The following is an 18,724-nucleotide window of genomic DNA, read 5'->3' as shown; positions in this document are numbered from 1 at the left end:
ATAATATGGTGTTGTAGGTATTTGCATTAAATTTCAAGTATGTTTGTCTATTGAAGTGCTTCTTTATAGTCTGGTCTATTTCACTTCAGACTCCATTGGTTTGAGTGGCATTTCTCTAGGCCTACTTCTACATACACATCAGAACAGCACATGACTTTGTCAAAACAGTGTGCATTTCTGAAGGGAGTGCCATTGTTTGGACCTCACTAGTAGCAGCCAGGATTGAATTGTTCCTCTGTTTACAGGGTCCATTTCTACATCCCTTAGTTCTCCATGGTGTGTAGCTACTGGAACAAAGCACAATGCTTTGTCTGTACAGCATGTCCCTGTGCTAGGAGGAGCAGCACACCATTGTTGAAGTACAAAGATGCTGTACACCAGTTATGGTTGCTCTTGTTCTGTATCTGAGCTAACAAGTGCTATATTGGCACTGCAGCTGTTTGTCATCTCTCTGACTTTATTATAAGGGAACATGTTCTCATTAATGCAAGCTGCAGCTATAAAAGTTTGATCAATGTTTCTTTTTCCCTGAAGCAATTTTTTCCTAAAATTTTTCTTAAATATGATTTCCAAAGTGAATAAATGCCTTTTAAAGTTTTCTGAATGACATTTTCCATCATGAAAATGTAGTTTTCTTATGTAAAATTAATAAATTTAAAAATTGAGTTTAATTAGACTGTGTGGAGCTCAACAAATACATGCTTCTCTTTCTTTTTGCTCATCTGTTGCATAGCCATTCTCCTTTCTGCCTCCCCCCTGAGTTGCTCTGAGCTCTGCTGATGTGGCTTAATTATTGGAATGGTAGAAGTGGGAACTTGGGGACTCAATAAGCAAATTCAGTGACAGCTTTTCTCTTTGGTAAGAGTAGTACTGACCAGTCTACAAAACCTGTGTGAAGAGAATGCAGGCAATATAGACAGTCTTAATAAGAGCCTGCATTAAGATGCAGGGGAAGAGCTGATGCCTCAGTACCTTACAATAGAGTCAGAAGGGACTTGCTACTGGCATTGCAAAAGCAAAAACATTTCAGGGCTATTGTGTCTCAAGTGTGTCCCATAGCTTTAAACTAGTATCTGGATATTGAGCAGTAATGCTGCTTGATACATGCATTAAAGCATGAAATGGGGTTGGGGGCAGCAACTCCCCTGCCTTTATACAAGCTGTCACTTATTATTCTCTAAATGGCACTTCTACTTGAATGCATTGATGTAATCAAAGTTTTTGCTGCTTTTGTTATGCTCTGTTGGCTTCTCTGTGGATGGCTCTTTGTCATCTGCAAATTTGTCAGCTGAATTCTACTTGTCTCAACTTGCATTTTTGGTGAGACATGAAAGACCTTTCAGATCAAGTTGCTATTTTTAAAGCTACTGGCAAGAACCTCTGTCTCATGAACTATCTGTATTTGATTTGGAATAATGGATTATTTTTAATTAATAATACAATCTTAACCTTTAGAACATGTCTCTAAGCTTGGAATAGATATTCTGTTATTTTATTACATGTGTTGGCAAGACGCAAGGCCAGGAGTAACTTTCTTCCTCCACTCAGTCTGTTGGGTGCTCTGTGACTTTCTTGGGGAAATTTTACTCTATCAGTAACTCTCGTTTACTGGGTTCCATAATTGTCTTTTGGGTCAGTACACTAGCAAGACCTTGTTGCCAGTTAATGACTTTTGTGATGTTTTATGGTTGCAGTGAAGCTGTGCTCCATGTGTGTTAGTAACAGCTTTGACTGCTTAGCAATCACTGTGTTGCAGGTCTGCAAAATACACATTAAAAACTCTGCATACTACAGGCCCACAAAAAAGCTATGCTACCTTTATATTCTCTCTCTTGTTAGCTAGAGAGGCAGTGAAAACACTGGTATTTTCAATTCACTTAGATGTATTGGAGTATTAAAAAAAAATAATCCAGTGCTGATTAAAAACCCTCTTGGTATGCATATGCCTGTTGTTTTCAAATCCATGTTGGTATTTTCATCTTGTCTATCTCTGTGAGCTCAGATTTTTTTCTTCTTGTTTGTTGCATGTTGTCTCAATTGAATGCCAAGGTCTTTGGGCAAATAGATTTCTATTTTTACACAGCATGATGCAATCCCACAACTGAAATGAGCCTATGAGGTTTAGCATAATAGAAATTATTAATGCTACTGCATTATGCATAATTGTTAGCATTAATCTTGCAAAGGATCTGAAAGGGAATAGAACTAGGAAGGAAATAAAGAGGGAGAAAACACGAGTGACAATGAGAGACTGAGGAATCTTACTGAAAATATTGCCCTTTAAGAGGCAGATTAGTTTAGTGTGCCTACCACTAGATAGTTCTGTTAATTTTTGTGTGCCTAACTGCCTAAAAGAGCAGAGGGATTTTGGAAAAGAGCAGCAAAATTAATAAGAAGAATTGTAGTAGATGAATGAGGAAAGGTTACATGTGGTACAGCTAGGGGCACAAATCTACAAATAGCTTGAATATGTAAATAGCAAAGGGGAAAATGACTTTGTATTATGTTAGTTAAATGTAACTAGAAATTAAACTGAGTTTTAAACAGAAAACTGAAGTTTTAAATGTGGAAGATCTGCCTTAGTGAGAACTGTAAGTATATTTCACTCATCAAAGATCTCAAATAGTTTAGAAACTATTTCATGGAGCTTGTAAAAATATTAATTCTCACCACAATTCTTTGACAGTGGTCAGTAGAGTTAATCCAAGCTAAAAATCAAGAAACTGAGGCTTTCAAGTCTCCAGTTTCCTGCTTAGCACAGGAGGCCCAAGTCAATTGGGGGACATCACTATCGTGCCTAAAAATCTTAGTCTTCCTTGTGATTCTTAACTAGACTGGGAAGGATGTTTTAGTTTGGAGAGGAAGAGGCTACACTGTTGGAGAAACCTGAAAACTGGATTTGGCAAAGGATGCCATGTCAAATAGTATGTGTTACTAGGTAGGCATAGATGTCTCATGACAAATAATGCAGTGTCAGCAGAGAGTTGAACTTTCTGATTCTGTAGTGTTATTTCATAGCTAAGCCGTGGAGTTTGGAGGGGAAATTGACATTTTTTAGGCAAATACACTGCATCTGGCAAGGTTATTCAGACAAGCCATTGTGCAGAAGAACAGTTAGGTTTATTGAAGGCTTAAATACCATTACAAAAAGTGTTTTCTTGTGATTGTAAAAAATAACCTGAAGAGTGAGACATGCTTTGCATACAAATAAGGAAATTTGTCTTGATTTAGTGGCTTTTAGGTAAAATAAAGAAATGTTATGTTGAAGTTGATAGAAGAAGTATATGAAGTACTCAAGCAAATTAAACTGCCATTCTGATTTCTTGAATCAGTAACTTGCTTGTAGGAGGTTAGGTACTATCAAAAGGGAAAGGCCAAAATGTAACAAAGGCATGTGCTTTCTCCTCTGTCTTTTCCATCCTCTCAGGTTTATGCTTTCTTGGAGGTTTTCTGCCATTACGCATCTCTATTCAAGAACCTTGAGATCTATTCTGAATTCTTAACCAAACAGCATCTGTCTAATGTGCATTTTCCTGTGTTCTGTTACATACAGCGTAAGCATAAAATCCTAGTGTATTGCAACATGATAATCCTATTTTAAAATGTATGGGAAAGGGCTCCTGTCATATTGTAGTGGCACTGATCTTCTCACTGATCATCAAAGTGTAATCTTGAAATAACTGCAATGACAGCAGAGTAGAGAGAGGGAGATAAGAGAACAGATTACCTGATTTTTCTGCTTAAAAATTTTATCTTAGACATTAGAATTGTTTTAACATATATTTTTGGTTGTTAGTGCTTAGTGCATGAACAATGCTTTTACAATGTATTTGCAGATTTCTCTGTTTAATGCTATACTTCGGATTATCAATGTCCCATTGCACGAGTCAGATTTTTCCCTGCATAGCCATTGAAAACAGGAAGAAAAAGGTGACAAAACTTGGAGAAATACATGAGTTGTATTTTTATTTTACTGTCAGAATTTTGATAGGTATCTTTGGTATAAGCAATAGCACAGACAAGGAGAAGCAACTGCAGCAGTTGTGTCTCTTGTGTACAGTAAAATGAAACAAAAAGCAAGGAATGAAATCTTTCAACTGGTGCCACATGCAGAACAAAATGGGTCTGTGATCTCCCGCTAGAATATCCCAACTTCTGCGTGGCATGTGCACACTGAAGTGCAGAGAAAAAGATATGTCATGACATTGGTATGTGGAAGGCCATGCCCGTTTATTTTTAGGCACCTAAACACTGGCAGGCACTTCTGGCTTAACCTTTACATGTTGCTTGGCATTCTGAGGGCTGTAAATTCGCAGCAGTATTATTGCTGTATTTGAAGTTTTAAAGTATTCTTTGAATGTTTGATGATTGGCTTACATCCATAAAAAGTTAAGACACTCATTTATTCTGGTAGTATTAATCACAGTGGTAGCTGATGTAATCAAGTGCTGCTACTTCCAGAGGCAAGTAAAATTCCTAAGCTCTCATTTGAGTTGGAGTTACAAGCATAAACCTCCTTGTATTACAGAGAGGAATCGTTAAGCAGTATGTGAAAATAGTACTAGTTCATACAGGTATTGCCTCCCATTCAGGAAAGGAATAAAAAAGAGGTCAGATGCTCAAGTAATGCCATAAGTGTCTGTCACCTCTGCTGCAAAGAAAATGGGTGGTTTTCCCCTCTTTTGCTTCTTTTCTATTAGGGATTGCTTCATACGTGGCTGGAGTGATGGCATTTGACCTACTCTTGTCTTGAGGAGGGAGAAAATAGCACTGCTGTAGATAAGTGTAACTGGGCCATGTTCCTAACCTCTTTGGAGACAAAGTTAAAAACAAGGAGGTTGGGATTTCAAATCACAGAATGGCTGAAGCTAGAAAGGACCTCTGGAGGTCATCTGGTCCAAATCTCCTGCTCAAGCACGGCCACCTAGACAACATCCAGATGGCTTTTGAATATCTCCATTGATGGAGATTTCACAACCTCTCTGGGCAGCCTGTGACAGGGTTCTGTCACCCTTATAGTAAAAAACATGTTTTCTGATGTTTGGAAGGAACCCCTGTGTTTCAGTTCGTGCCCATTGCTTCTGGTCGTGTTGTTGGGTGGAGCTTGGCTCCATCTTCTTTGCGCTCTCCATTCAAGTACACATTGTGAAGTTCCCCTCTAGAGCCTTCTTTTCTCCAGGCTGAACAGTCCCAGCTCCCTCAGCCTTCCCTCACAGGAGGGATACTACAGTCCCTTAATAATAATTGCGGCCCTTCATTGAACTCTCTGTAGTGTGTCCATGTCTCTCAAGAGCCCAGCAGAGATCCCAGCACTCCAGATGTGGCCTCACCAGTGCTAAGTAGAGGGTAAGGATCACCTACCTTGACCTGCTGGCAACACTTCTTCTAATTCAGCCTAGGACACCATTAGCTTTCTTTGCTGCAAGGTCACATTGCTGGCTCATTTTCAACTTCAACCCAAGGTCTTTCCAAAGAAAAGGACATTTCCGAGGAAGGGCAGTTTAATTTGTACTGGAAAGGTAAAGTCTTTAATTTCTACCCAAAGAGGTGGCAGGCATGTTGCTGAGCACTTTGAGCTATCTGAACAATTTAGGCAAGGATATTTTTTTAAATAAAGACCCACATGTGTTGCGTTCACCATTTCCATAACTGTGCTAAGAAGAGAAAACCTGAAATATAAAAAATTAAAATATAAAAAAGTGTACATTTGACTGGCATGTTTATACAGGAAATTCCATTTAGGGGTAAGAAAGAAGTTGCTCACTGTGAGGGTGATCCAGTACTGGAATGCTCAAGTAATGCCATAAGTGTCTGTCACCTCTGCTGCAAAGAAAATGGGTGGTTTTCCCCTCTTTTGCTTCTTTTCTATTAGGGATTGCTTCATACGTGGCTGGAGTGATGGCATTTGACCTACTCTTGTCTTGAGGAGGGAGAAAATAGCACTGCTGTAGATAAGTGTAACTGGGCCATGTTCCTAACCTCTTTGGAGACAAAGTTAAAAACAAGGAGGTTGGGATTTCAAATCACAGAATGGCTGAAGCTAGAAAGGACCTCTGGAGGTCATCTGGTCCAAATCTCCTGCTCAAGCACGGCCACCTAGACAACATCCAGATGGCTTTTGAATATCTCCATTGATGGAGATTTCACAACCTCTCTGGGCAGCCTGTGACAGGGTTCTGTCACCCTTATAGTAAAAAACATGTTTTCTGATGTTTGGAAGGAACCCCTGTGTTTCAGTTCGTGCCCATTGCTTCTGGTCGTGTTGTTGGGTGGAGCTTGGCTCCATCTTCTTTGCGCTCTCCATTCAAGTACACATTGTGAAGTTCCCCTCTAGAGCCTTCTTTTCTCCAGGCTGAACAGTCCCAGCTCCCTCAGCCTTCCCTCACAGGAGGGATACTACAGTCCCTTAATAATAATTGCGGCCCTTCATTGAACTCTCTGTAGTGTGTCCATGTCTCTCAAGAGCCCAGCAGAGATCCCAGCACTCCAGATGTGGCCTCACCAGTGCTAAGTAGAGGGTAAGGATCACCTACCTTGACCTGCTGGCAACACTTCTTCTAATTCAGCCTAGGACACCATTAGCTTTCTTTGCTGCAAGGTCACATTGCTGGCTCATTTTCAACTTCAACCCAAGGTCTTTCCAAAGAAAAGGACATTTCCGAGGAAGGGCAGTTTAATTTGTACTGGAAAGGTAAAGTCTTTAATTTCTACCCAAAGAGGTGGCAGGCATGTTGCTGAGCACTTTGAGCTATCTGAACAATTTAGGCAAGGATATTTTTTTAAATAAAGACCCACATGTGTTGCGTTCACCATTTCCATAACTGTGCTAAGAAGAGAAAACCTGAAATATAAAAAATTAAAATATAAAAAAGTGTACATTTGACTGGCATGTTTATACAGGAAATTCCATTTAGGGGTAAGAAAGAAGTTGCTCACTGTGAGGGTGATCCAGTACTGGAAAAAGTTGCCAGAGAAGTTGTGAAGTGTCTGACTTTGTAGACATTAAAAACTTTATTGGACACAACCCTCAGCAACCTGTTTCTAGCCTGTCCTCCTCTGAGCATGGGTTTGAGCTAGATGATCTCCAGATGTGCTGTTCATCAGTTGTTCTGTGATTCTTTCTTGGCCCACTCTAGATCACATTATGCTTGTACAGAAACTTCTTTTTCAAGCTGTCCACAGTTTTTAAAATATATGTATCTACAGAAAGTGACAAGGGCAGCTTCATAGAAACTAGTGCTTTAAAATAACTAAATAATAGATTGACATTAAAAAGAATGAAATAAGCCTTGTCAGACTGCCAGCTTGTTTCAGTAAATTCCCCATAGCCTTTCAATATAAAAACTTGCTGTATCATGTATTCTTACTCCTGTAACTGCAATTTGTTGTCAGTCTTTTTTTTAATTTATTCTCAAGTGTTAAACTTGTAGAAGTTTATTAAATTTGATACTTTGTTCATGGCTTCACAGGACACACCAGTGCTTATTCATATACTCTAATGCACCACGTTGCCTCTTTCAATTTCTTACTGTTAGCCTCAATAAACACATTGTTTTACTCTTATTTCTCCAGTTCTGTGGCTGGCTGAGTAAGAATCATATAAATATTTTCCTTTATGCTCATTTCACTATATATACACAGAGTACTTTCTATATGTTCTGTTACTGCAAATATATAGTCAAGTGAATTGCATGCTGAAAGAGGCCACCCAAAACTGCCTGAATTATGAAGGCAATTTTTCTTCTTGGTTGAGGGCAAGTATTAGTTTGTGTGATTGACCTTTTTACTGTTCCAGTGACCATTGTAAGCAACTATGGGAAGACTGTGAAAAATTCAAGTAATACTGCAGTAAATACACTGTAAAGCTAAAATTCATGGAGCACCAGCTTCTATAAATGAGAGGCTATTGGCAGTGGACAATCCAGTGATATTCTGACATAATGCATGTTCACTTTTTTTCAATCAGGCTGGAGGATGCTTTGGGACTTTGTTACTTGTGAGGATGCTAGACCACATGATGGTTTTGGGGACACATGGACAAGCACAGGGAGGGTTGTTAATTTTTGTAGGACATCACTCTCAGCACATGAACAACATAAGTCATTGGCTTTAAAGATTATATTGGACCACAGCTGTAGATGGTTTTAAACTGTTACTACCTGAGGATTGGGTGCAGTGATAACCAAGCACAAATACAGGCTGAGTGGAGGATGGATTGAGAGCAGTCTGGAGGAGAATGACTTGGGGATGTTCATTGATGAGAAGCTCAACATGAGCCAGCAATGCGTGCTTGCAGCCCAGAAGGCCAACCATGCCCTGGGCTGCATCAAAAGAAGAGTGGCCAGCAGGGCCAGGGAGGTGATTCTCCCCCTTCTACTCTGCTCTTGTGAGACCCCACCTGGAGTACTGTGTCCAGTTCTGGAGCCCCCAACACAGGAGGGACATGGAGCTGTTGAATCAAGTCCAGAGGGCTGCAAAGGTGATCAGAGGGCTGGAGCACCTCTCCTACAAAGACAGGCTGAGAGAGTTGGAGCTGTTCAGCCTGGAGAAGAGAAGGCTCAGGAAGACCTAACAGCAGCCTTCCAGTACATGAAGGGGCTACAAGAAAGCTGGAGAGGGACGTTTTGCTTGAGCTTATAGTGAGAGGACAAGGGGAATGGTTTCAAGAGGGTAGATTTAGAGTACATATTATTTAGAAATTCTTTATTGTGAAGGTGGTGTGACACTGGAACAGGTTGCCCAGGGAAGTTGTGGAAACCCCCTCCCTGGAATTGTAGTGGCCAGGTTGGATGGGGCTCTGAGCAATCTGATCTAGTGGGAGGTGCCCTTGCCCATGCAGGGGGATTGGAACAAGATGATCTTTAATGTCCCTTCTAACCCAAACCAATCTGTGATTCTTTGATAAAGACCCTTTCCCAGCCTTTTTTCAGTGATGTCCAGTGATAGGACAAGGGGCAGTGGATGGAAACAGGAGCATAGGAAGTTCCATGTGAATATCAGGAAGAACTTCTTTAGCATGAGAGTGACAGAGCCCTGGAACAGGCTGCCCAGAGAGGCTGTGGAGTGACAGAGCCCTGGAACAGGCTGCCCAGAGAGGCTTTGGAGTCTTGTTCTCTGGAAACATTCAAAACCTGCCTGGACGTGATGTGCTCTGGGTGACCCTGTTCTGGCAGGGCTATGGACTAGGTGATCTTTTGATGTCCCTTCCAACCCCTAGGATTCTGTGATTCTGTGTTATTCACTTGGGTCTAATAAGTGTAAGGACCTCATATGTTGCTTTCTCATTCTCTGAAGTAGTTTAGTCCAGTGACATGGCTATGGCAGTAAGAAGTGGGCATTTTGAACCTGTAATTCTTGCTTTGGGCTTTACTCCTTTGGTGTCTCTTTGGTGGCTCAATCAACTCTGATACTTGAGTTTCATTTTTGTAAATGGTTACTATTAATACTGTTTACTAGTTGGCAGGTGGTATTCTCAAGATGTGTAGCTGAATGAAAAAAAATGGTGACCTTGAATGTGTTTGCACAGAAAGGTTATGGTCATAAGCACACTGTCAAGAATGTGTTTTGATTTCTTTTTATATGTTGTTCTGCATAAGCCTACTGTGATAGAACATAGGTTTCAAAACACTGTGATAAACAATTTAAAAATAATTCTGCAGAATTAAGGCTTACTCTTGTTTATTATCTCCTGTGGTGAACATCTAAGCATAGAGGCATGATTTTCCTTTTTTGTAACCATTACTCGTTCTACTGTTACCACTAATTTGCCTTAATTACACTTTAAGTTAATGTTCATGTCCATGAAGTGGGCCTGATTCATCATGGCTTGCACAGACCTCTGTTTCTCTACACAGTGAATACAAGAATGCTGACAGTTTTGTTTGGCAGAAATTATAGATACATCCTACAAAAATATAGCTGTATTAACAAGTTGCATGTCTATGAAGAACCAGGTCTAGTAAGGGCTGGACATAGCATTCATAATATTCTTTGCAGATTAACCTGAACTATAACTTCCGTTGTTATTTTTATCTAGGAACTGTGAGGATGTGTTATCAACTGAAGACTGTGAAACCTTATACCAGTTTGTTTATACCACTCACCGTCCACTGGCAGTAGCAGCTGGGGAATTCCTGTATAAAAGGTATCTCTGCCTGCATGCCCACTTCTTGCCTATTCTCATTTGTTTCAGAATGCAAGTGGATTTATTTAAGAGGGACATAAGGCATTCATTTTTTTTCTGCTCTGAAAGTGTGAACCACAAGGGTAGTGGATGTGCTTTCTCTTCCTGAATCAGAAGAGAAACACTGTGGGGGTAATAATTTGTCCTCCTACACAGTTTTGGTATGAGAAAAGTTGCAAGACTAACCTAGAGAATATGAAACAACTGACTGATCCACAGACGCCAGGCTATGTGGAGCATACTTCCTTTCTTTCTACTTTCTTTTCCTGTTGTTTTGCTTCTTACAAGCTAATTCATCACCTGGCATCTGCTGGATTTCCATGGCTTTGGTGATTAATCACAAAAATGGCCTCCTCTTCTCCCTTTGGAAGTTGCCTTGCACGCTGTAAAGGCTTTGAATAATGAGGGATGCAGCAGATTAAAAAACCCTCCCAATTTTCTGTCAGGTTAATGAAGTACAGGGTTTATCTTCCCCAGGAGTAACTCATACAAATGGACCTCTTATAACAATGGTTGCATGAAGTGAATGGAGTTGGCATGCTAGAAAGAGAGGAAATAAATACTCTGTCTCTACGGCTGAGAGAAATGATTTTGCCTTACAAAGAGGAATGAAGCTAAAAATATCTTGGCAAGACTTTTGTGGGGAAGAAAATCAGAAATAATCATAATTTGTGTTTCCACACATGTAGAATCTCCTGCTAGTTGTATTTTCCTGTCTAGCTGAATTGCTGACATTCTGGAGTTTGTGGAGCCAAATCCAACAGAAAGAAGAATGAAGATAAATTTCTGTTTTGATGAGTCTTCTGTCACAGCTGCAAGTCTTAGTCTTTTGTGTTGGCCCTAATGTAATAAATGTTGGTTATATCATAGATCAGTTGTTTTTCCTCTCAGAACACTGCTGCTTTTTTCTGTTGAAGTGATTACCCTGATAACTACTTCTTTTACTCAGCTTCCCAGTGCAACTGTGGACACCTTGACCCTGTAAACCTCGTTGTTATTTTTGTTTGCCCAATTCTTCTCTCCAGCAGTTCTGCCAGTATAGAAATGTTCATTCTAGTGTGATAGAGATGTTAGCAACGCTCTCCTTTTCCTAGTCGTACTGCTGAAAGTTTTAGTATAGATGCTGATGCTTTCCCTTCCCCCTCCCCTTGGTTTGCATGAAATCTTCTCAAGGTCTGCTTTTTTTAACTTAAGTTACTTACTTATCTGGAATAAATTACAGCAACAGAAACACTTCCTGAAAGTGTAAGCTTTTACTGATGTTGAGTAGTGTGATGCTGCCCTGAAGTCTGAGTTGTTTGGGCCTTACATTAATCTGTGGGGATGGCCTTCCTGTTAATTATCTTGGGATTAGCACTTCTCATGAGCAGTACAGTCACACTGATTTTTGGATAAAGAGGGAAATAGAAGGTGAAGCGTCATACTGTGCTTCGTACTTCAGACAGAAGAGGAAGAACAGTTTTCCCACTGTGTTTGTGAAGTTGAGTAAGTTGCCTCTTATAAACACAAGATACTGTGCTTTCTCTAAGAAGCTTCAGTTCCAAGATGTACCATGATGTAAAGAATAGTTGGGTAGTAATGTTTCTACTCTGTTGAGGTTTAAATTCAGCCTAGAGCAAGTCTCTTTTCAAGCCTGAGCAAATGCCTACCTTGTTATTTGTTCAATGCTGTGGAGTCTGCATCAGTTGTCTAGAAAGCTGGCAGGCTGTCAGAAACAGTCTCTGCATCCACAAGGATAGCAGATCTCTCATAATGGAAAACAATCTAATCTCTTTTCCTTTCATCTTATAAAGTCTAATGTGGTTTGGAGTAAAGCAGACATTTAAAAGAAATGCAGTCCTTCACAGAATTAGTTGCACTGGCAAATGAGTATAAGAAAAATGTGGCAGAACTGGACTGACTTTCTTTTCTGTTGGCAGGCTGCTTAGCCATGAGGGAGATGAAGAAGTTCAGCCCAAAGGAGGGAAGTTTGGGGCGAGTACTGACCAATTGAAAAGATTGATATGTTTTGTCTTGGAGAGCAAGGTGAGGAGAACAGCCTCTTCAGTAATCTTTTTAGTTCCAGTGTTGAATGTTACACACAGTATTTGCTTTGTTTTGAAAACTATTTTTCTGATGAGCTCCGAAGTGTTTGGTGTTTGGGATGTTTTTACTCTTCAGGATGAGTTTTTGTTTAAGAAATTTTTGTTCTGTTGTATTAAAACTAATTTACAACTATGCTAATGGAAAGAATCAGTGATGAAGCAGCTTCTGAAAACAACCTGAAAGACTAATGCCACTGAGTGAGGGTTTTTTGGTAATGTGCATGTCTTTCTGCATGCAGGTAGGGGTTGCTGTACCATGGCTCTGTGCTGTCTTAAGAAATGCAGAGTTTTGCTCAGTTTTATCAGCTTAATGCTGTACTTCAGTATTTGGCTTTTGCAGTGGTGCATCTGGCCAAAGTGTCTCAGGCACATCAGCCCTGAATCTTTCTGCAAAGCTCTTTTCCTGCTTTTCCAGCTATTTTTTTCCTACTTTGTATCAGATTGGAGACAGGATGTTCAAATGGTGACCAGCCTCAAACTAAGTATGTTGGAATAGTGTGTGTCAATATATGTGCGAATGACAAAACTTTGTAATTGGAAAAAGGGAGAGGAACATATCAAGTTGAATTTCTTTTAATGATGCCTGTGCTTCTATAAGATTGTGTTTTTAATCCCTAGCTACACAAACATGTTGCATACCTTATAGACAGCTTGTGGGACTGGGCAGGCACATTCCTGAAGGACTGGGAGTGCATGACCACTCTTCTATTAAAAAATCGTGAAGAAGATGAAGAAGGTGGGTAAACAAAGAACTTAGTTTTGTCTGAATTAATCTCTTGATACTATTTTTTGAGCTTTGCCTTCAGCTAGTTTAAGATCATTCCATATTTCAGTACCCTTTGATCCCAAATTGTGGACCCCAAGGGCTACAAAGCAGATGGAACTCAATGCGCTTCCAGTGTGATATTTATATCAACGTATTATTTTTGTTCAGTATATTTATTATATATTTGTTCTGTATTTATGTAATGTTAGTTTAGAAACTTTGCAACAATACTTGCATAATTAAGCCATAATGCTTATGGAGCATTCACTTTGTTGTCCAAAACTTAAGAATCTAAAACTATTAACTGGTTGAGCTGCAGTATTGTTGAGCTATTGTTCCTGCCTGAAAAGAATATGAGAAATGTGTTGATTTCATTGAGATCTAACACTCCAAAAGAATTCTACAAAAAACCCTAATTCTCTAAAGGGAACTGAAATCTTTAAGGTCTCTTCCAACACGAACCATTCTATAACTCTATGAATAGTTCCTGTAGAAGAAATGGAAGTGATCATGTGATTAAAATCAAGGCTTGTAGACCCAGTGAGTTAAAGCATTTTGGTATTCAAAGAAGTAGTTTTGTGAACGAGACAGTAATTAGTAGGAGTAGGCCTCGTTGAAACTGCCGTTGTTTCTGGGAGCCCAACTGCCCTGAAAAGTTGGGCCATGAGAGGAATAACTGGTTTTGTGTTCAGTAAATGTAGAAAATAATTTTCTTTAAGTCCTGTAAAGCACTCTTTAGGTGTTTATTTGGGAACACTGCATCTTTCTTTCTGTAGTGTCTTTCCGCAGTTGCTCAGATAAATGAGTAGGCTTTACATGAGCTGTTGTTGCATCTTCATTTTTCATTTGTGTGATGCTGAAAGGAGACTGGTTTGCTTACAGCACTGAGTGATGCCCATGAAAGTGCTCTCATTGAAATTATCCTCGCAACGGTTAGAGAAGCAGCTGAAGGTCATCCTCCAGTGGGCAGAGGTGCAGCCAAAAAAGTCAGTGCATCTTATTTTTATTTATTGTCTTGCAATCACATTCTCTTTGCCTTATGTGCTTTGCCAGAAAGTGTGTTCCTAGTGGTAGGTTTATCTTAGGAAATAAAATGGCTTATTTTTATGAAACGACAGTGTCTTTTGACCTCTAGCTCTTATTAGTAGTGGATGTTGAAGGAGATGAGCCTTAGAGGACAGCCAGTTGAAACATATTTTTGACAAATGGTGAGTGTTTTATCCATGAGATATAGCTGTTCAGTGATTTGCATCTCATTTAAGGTTAACAAAAAACATAGAAAAGCATCTGGTTGTCTCCATGGAAAAGTATCTTTATCTTAGCTTGATACGCTTTAGACAAAGGCGTGTGAGTTAACCTTGGGTTACATATAAAATTCCACTCAAATCTAAGAGATTTTATAATTGAAACAAAATGCTTTATCTGCAGATTCTGTCAGCAAAAGAGAAGAAAACACAATTGGAAGATTGTACCAAAATTACTGAACACTTTATTATCGTGCTTCCTCAGCTCTTGGCAAAGGTAACGAACAGCTGCTCTGTGAATGCATGTTAAATATTTCATTAAAATTCCTACAGTGTACTCATATCCTGTTTTTTTTTTTTTCTCTGCAGTATTCAACAGATGCACAAAAAGTGGCAAACCTTCTGCAGATTCCTCAGTATTATGATTTAGATGTTTACAGCACAGGACATCTAGAGAAGGTGAGAAGGAGTTGGGGTAGTTGGTTCATGTGAAATGCATTAAATTTATGTGACAATCTACAGAGTGTAGTGGGACTTGGAACCAGTAGGCAACATATGAAGTATAAGGAAAGTTGTCTTATTCAGGCTTTGCTTTTTCATTTGGGGCTGCCAAAGAAAAGCCTTAGTGCTCGGCAGTTCTTTTATGTTGTGACTGACCCTGGCGGGTGATGATCTGTGGTTTCGTGTGGTAGGCCCAGCCCTAGGTTTTTCATTGTTGGGTGGAGAGAGGGTGGGTTATACCATGTGTCTAAGCTGGTGTCTCTCAGGAGTTTCCTGCAGAATAGGTTTCATTCTCCTTGAGGACTGACTCCCAGCTGCTGGGGAATGGGAGTAACTGAAAGATAAGAGTGAAGATAGTATGTCTGCTGATGGGAGAGGGATAGTCAGAAACAAATAGATGAAATCCTTGAAATAGCTTAATGTATTCTTAAGCAGGGACATTTACAGAGAGGTAATGTTAGGCAAACACTTCTAGGTTAATTTCAGCACAAAACCTTAACTGGTCAGCAGAATGGCAGAAGTTACCTCCTCACTAAGAATGAAGACCCCAGTTGCTAAGAAGAGCTGAAACATTCTCCATGCTCTGCTGCTAAGGGAGACAACTTCATTATTTGGAGATACACCTGTCTTTTGGAAAAACACTTTTTTGATTTCCTCCCTTTGTCTTTATTTTTTTGTAGTACCAAATGTGTGTTGCTAAAGTAGAACTTAAAGCAGCTGCTTAATTCTTTAGGAAGATCCAGAGACCATAGTAACAAAAAGGAGCTGTAAACCCATAAAAACATTATATCCTCTGATCCTGCTCCTCTGCTCCTTAGACTGGTATTTATTTCATGTTGATTGTATAATCCATAGAGATATATGGGCCTAGTGAAATCTATCTAAAGCATAAGTGGGTTTGGGTGCAATTTACATGTAACACCCCTTTTATTATCTGCAGCATTTGGATGCTTTGCTGAGAGAGGTAAAAGACATTGTGGCCAAACACTCTGACATGTCTGTGCTTGAGGCTTCCTCCAGGACTTACTATATCCTCTGCAGTGAAGAAATTGCCATCTATAACCAAGTGGATTGTGCCCGATCTCAACTGATAGATGAGTTGATAGGACAGTTTAACCAGTTATTAGATGGTTTCTGGCAAAAGGTGAGTGTGACTCATTGTGGAGTTAAACAGACTCTTTTCCTTTGAAAGAAGCAGCTGAAAAATTAAGGAGCACATGAAGCTGCTATTTGCCTGCTGTTTCTGCTTGAGAGGAGCAGAGCTTTCAAAGATGCGTTTATGCCTCTGAAAAGATTGCCTGTTTGCATTTTAATAAAGCAGAGGTATTTTGGTAGGAACAGAGTGAGGAAAATCATAAATGGTAGTCCATCAGGGCATTTTATCTTCTGAATATTCTGAACCTAAGCTCTGTAGTTGCTCCGTTACTATGCCAAAGGTACTATGTGCAAGATCAGCTAATGAGTGCAGTGGATCTATAGGTGATGAGACTGTTCCTAAAAAGATATAGTTCTGTACTTCTAGATATTTGGCTGTACACAAGATGTTATTTGTGCTGTTGCTTTGGGTGCAGAGATGGCATTAGGGAAAAAAAAAAATCCAGCCATCTGTAATGCAGATTGTACAGCTTAGGGGTCTTTGAAATAATGGCCTTCCTCTTGAAGGAGGGCTGCACAGTCTCCCTCAAAGTTTTTCCTTAGTTCTAAAAAGCAGAAACAGCTGGTGGTGATATGAATAGCTTGCTGGCTGAACTGCACAACAGAACCCTGCAGCTGATCTGATCAACTGTGCCATCGTGAACAGGTGTCATGCCATGGTATGAGAGTTAACACTGGCAGGTTTTTATTGGACACTGGGATATTGTAAACTGTGTCAAGCCAAAAAATCCCCTACCCTCAGAGTGGATTTATTTTGTTGATCTTAAATAGATATCTATGTCAATGGGGTAGAATGTGTACTTAAGAGAAACAAGAAAAGTGCTAGACCAGGGATTCTTCTACTCCTTCATGGTGTGATCCACAGCTAGAGATTTTCTCCCGAAACCCCTCCCTTTTAATTCCTGGTTGTATATACCATCTCTCATAATCACATAGCATACTTGTGTGGAAACTACAGCAATTGCATCCATGGGAAAGTATTTAATATATTTTTAGCTATCTTTTAACGTGATCTGGCAGCTGGAACCAAGGAGGGGTCAGCACCATGTGAACACTTAGCTTTCCAGAGATGCTTAACAACTGTGTGAGAGACCATGAAAGGCCTTGTGAGGCTGAGGGTCAGCACTTTTGTGTTAGCTTAATTGCTAGTTTTTACTTTCTGTTAGCCATACTGTAGTCTGGGGAGGTTGCCGTGGGTTTATTAATGACAAGGACATTTCCTTATACAAAATTTCTTTACAATCAACACGTTATTTTCTTTTTATAGTGGAGGAAGACATGAGTAGCATGGTTAAAGGTGGATGAGACTTGGGAAGACTGGAGGAGAGTAATTCAAGCTTGTGGGTTGGTTGGGAAGAGAACATAGTGGCTGCCTTGCCCCACAATGGCTAATTCCTTTCTCTTTCCCAAACTTTCATAATTTAGGAAGAAGGATTTTGTGCAGATGCAGGAGAAATTTCCCGGATGCACTCTGCTTTGAGAAGAGTAGCAGCTTTTCATAAGTGAGATATGTTTATTTACACAATTTATTTCCTCAAATACTTAAGTCTTGACCTGACAAGTGAGAATTGCTCTTCTTTGTTTGGATCATAAGAGAATGAAAATGATTCATTTGAGAGATGCTGCAAGGTCCAGTTTCTTCTTAACAGAACTGTACTCTTAGATACGGAATTCTTTTTGGACTTGTTACTGAGGTTGGAGCATCAGCCTCATGTGGCTGAGAAGTGTGTGCTACAGAGCTGGGATGTCAAAGTGGACACAGAGATCCTCTCTGTGGTGCCTGTCTTCTAGCTGGATGCTTTTGGACTGTCTTACTGTCAACACTGGTGGTCAGTCTGAAGACGCTGTTGTGAATCCAGTCTGTTTTCCCAGCAGGTGTAATCTGCTTTGTTTGTTTTAGTTTATTTGATTTTTTGTTAAAAAGCTTGATTCTGCATGGATTGTTCACCATGTGATTTATCTTGCAAGACAGCAGAGGGTAGAGAAACTGGGCCTTCTTCTCTGTGTGTCTTTTAAGTATCTGGTGTACTAGGGCAAAAAAGTTCGTGAACACTCAGGAGTATTAGAAGCGGTCTTTTAAAGCTCGGTGGGGAAATTGTTCTTTAGATCTTTTGGGGCACTTAGGGAGTGTGTATAGAGTATAGGAAAAGGTACAGAGGTCAATCTCTTGCCTCTCCTCACAACCCTACAGTTTTGTGGTAGGAATGCAGACTGTAAAGCTATGTATAGACTAAAGGTTGCAGTGTTAGCTAATTAAAAACTTGATTTCACCTCCCTCCCCAATAATTAATGTTTAGTTGTTTAACATTATTGCTGTACCTCAGATGAAGGCAAAAATAGGATTCATTTAACTTGTCTGATCAGGTGAGATTTCATTTCTCGCTTAGTGTATCGTTACTTTTTCGTATTCACTTGCAGTGCCCATGATCTCACCAAGTGGAATTTGTATGACAAGACTGTAAAGTTGCTGGTGTTTGAAGTGGAACATGGGAGCTTGCCTGTTCTGGTGAGTTTTTAATATTTAACATTGAAAGAGGATTTTCTTTTTGAAAACAGAAAAATTAGGAAATATTAAATAATCTTATGTATGGGTGTCCCATGAGGCAAGAAGATACTGTTTCCATTTCTCAGTCTGAGAAACTGAAGCTGTCTTCAGCCTAATGTTATTTGAATCAGTAAATTCATGTCATAGATTAGTTTGTTTTGGAGATTGTCCAAAACTGATGATCATCTGATACCTGGATTGATCCTTTCTCATGCTCAATACTTCCCATTGATTGCACAGTCTGTA

At 39.7% G+C, this 18,724-nt stretch overlaps 1 protein-coding gene across 1 annotated transcript in view; it reads left to right on the top strand.

Annotated features, from left to right (window-relative positions):
* The window catches only part of LOC104391848 (cohesin subunit SA-2-like), an 84,685-nt gene that overhangs the window by 48,720 nt on the left and 17,241 nt on the right, over positions 1–18,724 (top strand). Inside the window, exons 14-22 of the mRNA XM_010001194.1 lie at positions 10,037–10,144; positions 12,103–12,208; positions 12,886–13,003; positions 13,916–14,019; positions 14,462–14,554; positions 14,647–14,736; positions 15,719–15,922; positions 17,359–17,435; positions 18,352–18,439. Coding sequence (XP_009999496.1) covers positions 10,037–10,144; positions 12,103–12,208; positions 12,886–13,003; positions 13,916–14,019; positions 14,462–14,554; positions 14,647–14,736; positions 15,719–15,922; positions 17,359–17,435; positions 18,352–18,439 — 988 coding nt within the window. The remainder of the gene's footprint in view (positions 1–10,036; positions 10,145–12,102; positions 12,209–12,885; positions 13,004–13,915; positions 14,020–14,461; positions 14,555–14,646; positions 14,737–15,718; positions 15,923–17,358; positions 17,436–18,351; positions 18,440–18,724) is intronic.

Source organism: Chaetura pelagica, unplaced genomic scaffold (assembly GCF_000747805.2).
Source record: "Chaetura pelagica isolate M959 unplaced genomic scaffold, ChaPel_1.0 scaffold266, whole genome shotgun sequence".
NCBI lineage: Eukaryota > Metazoa > Chordata > Aves > Apodiformes > Apodidae > Chaetura > Chaetura pelagica.
Note: the sequence above shows the minus strand (reverse complement) of the source record. Positions and strands in the feature narration are given on the sequence as shown.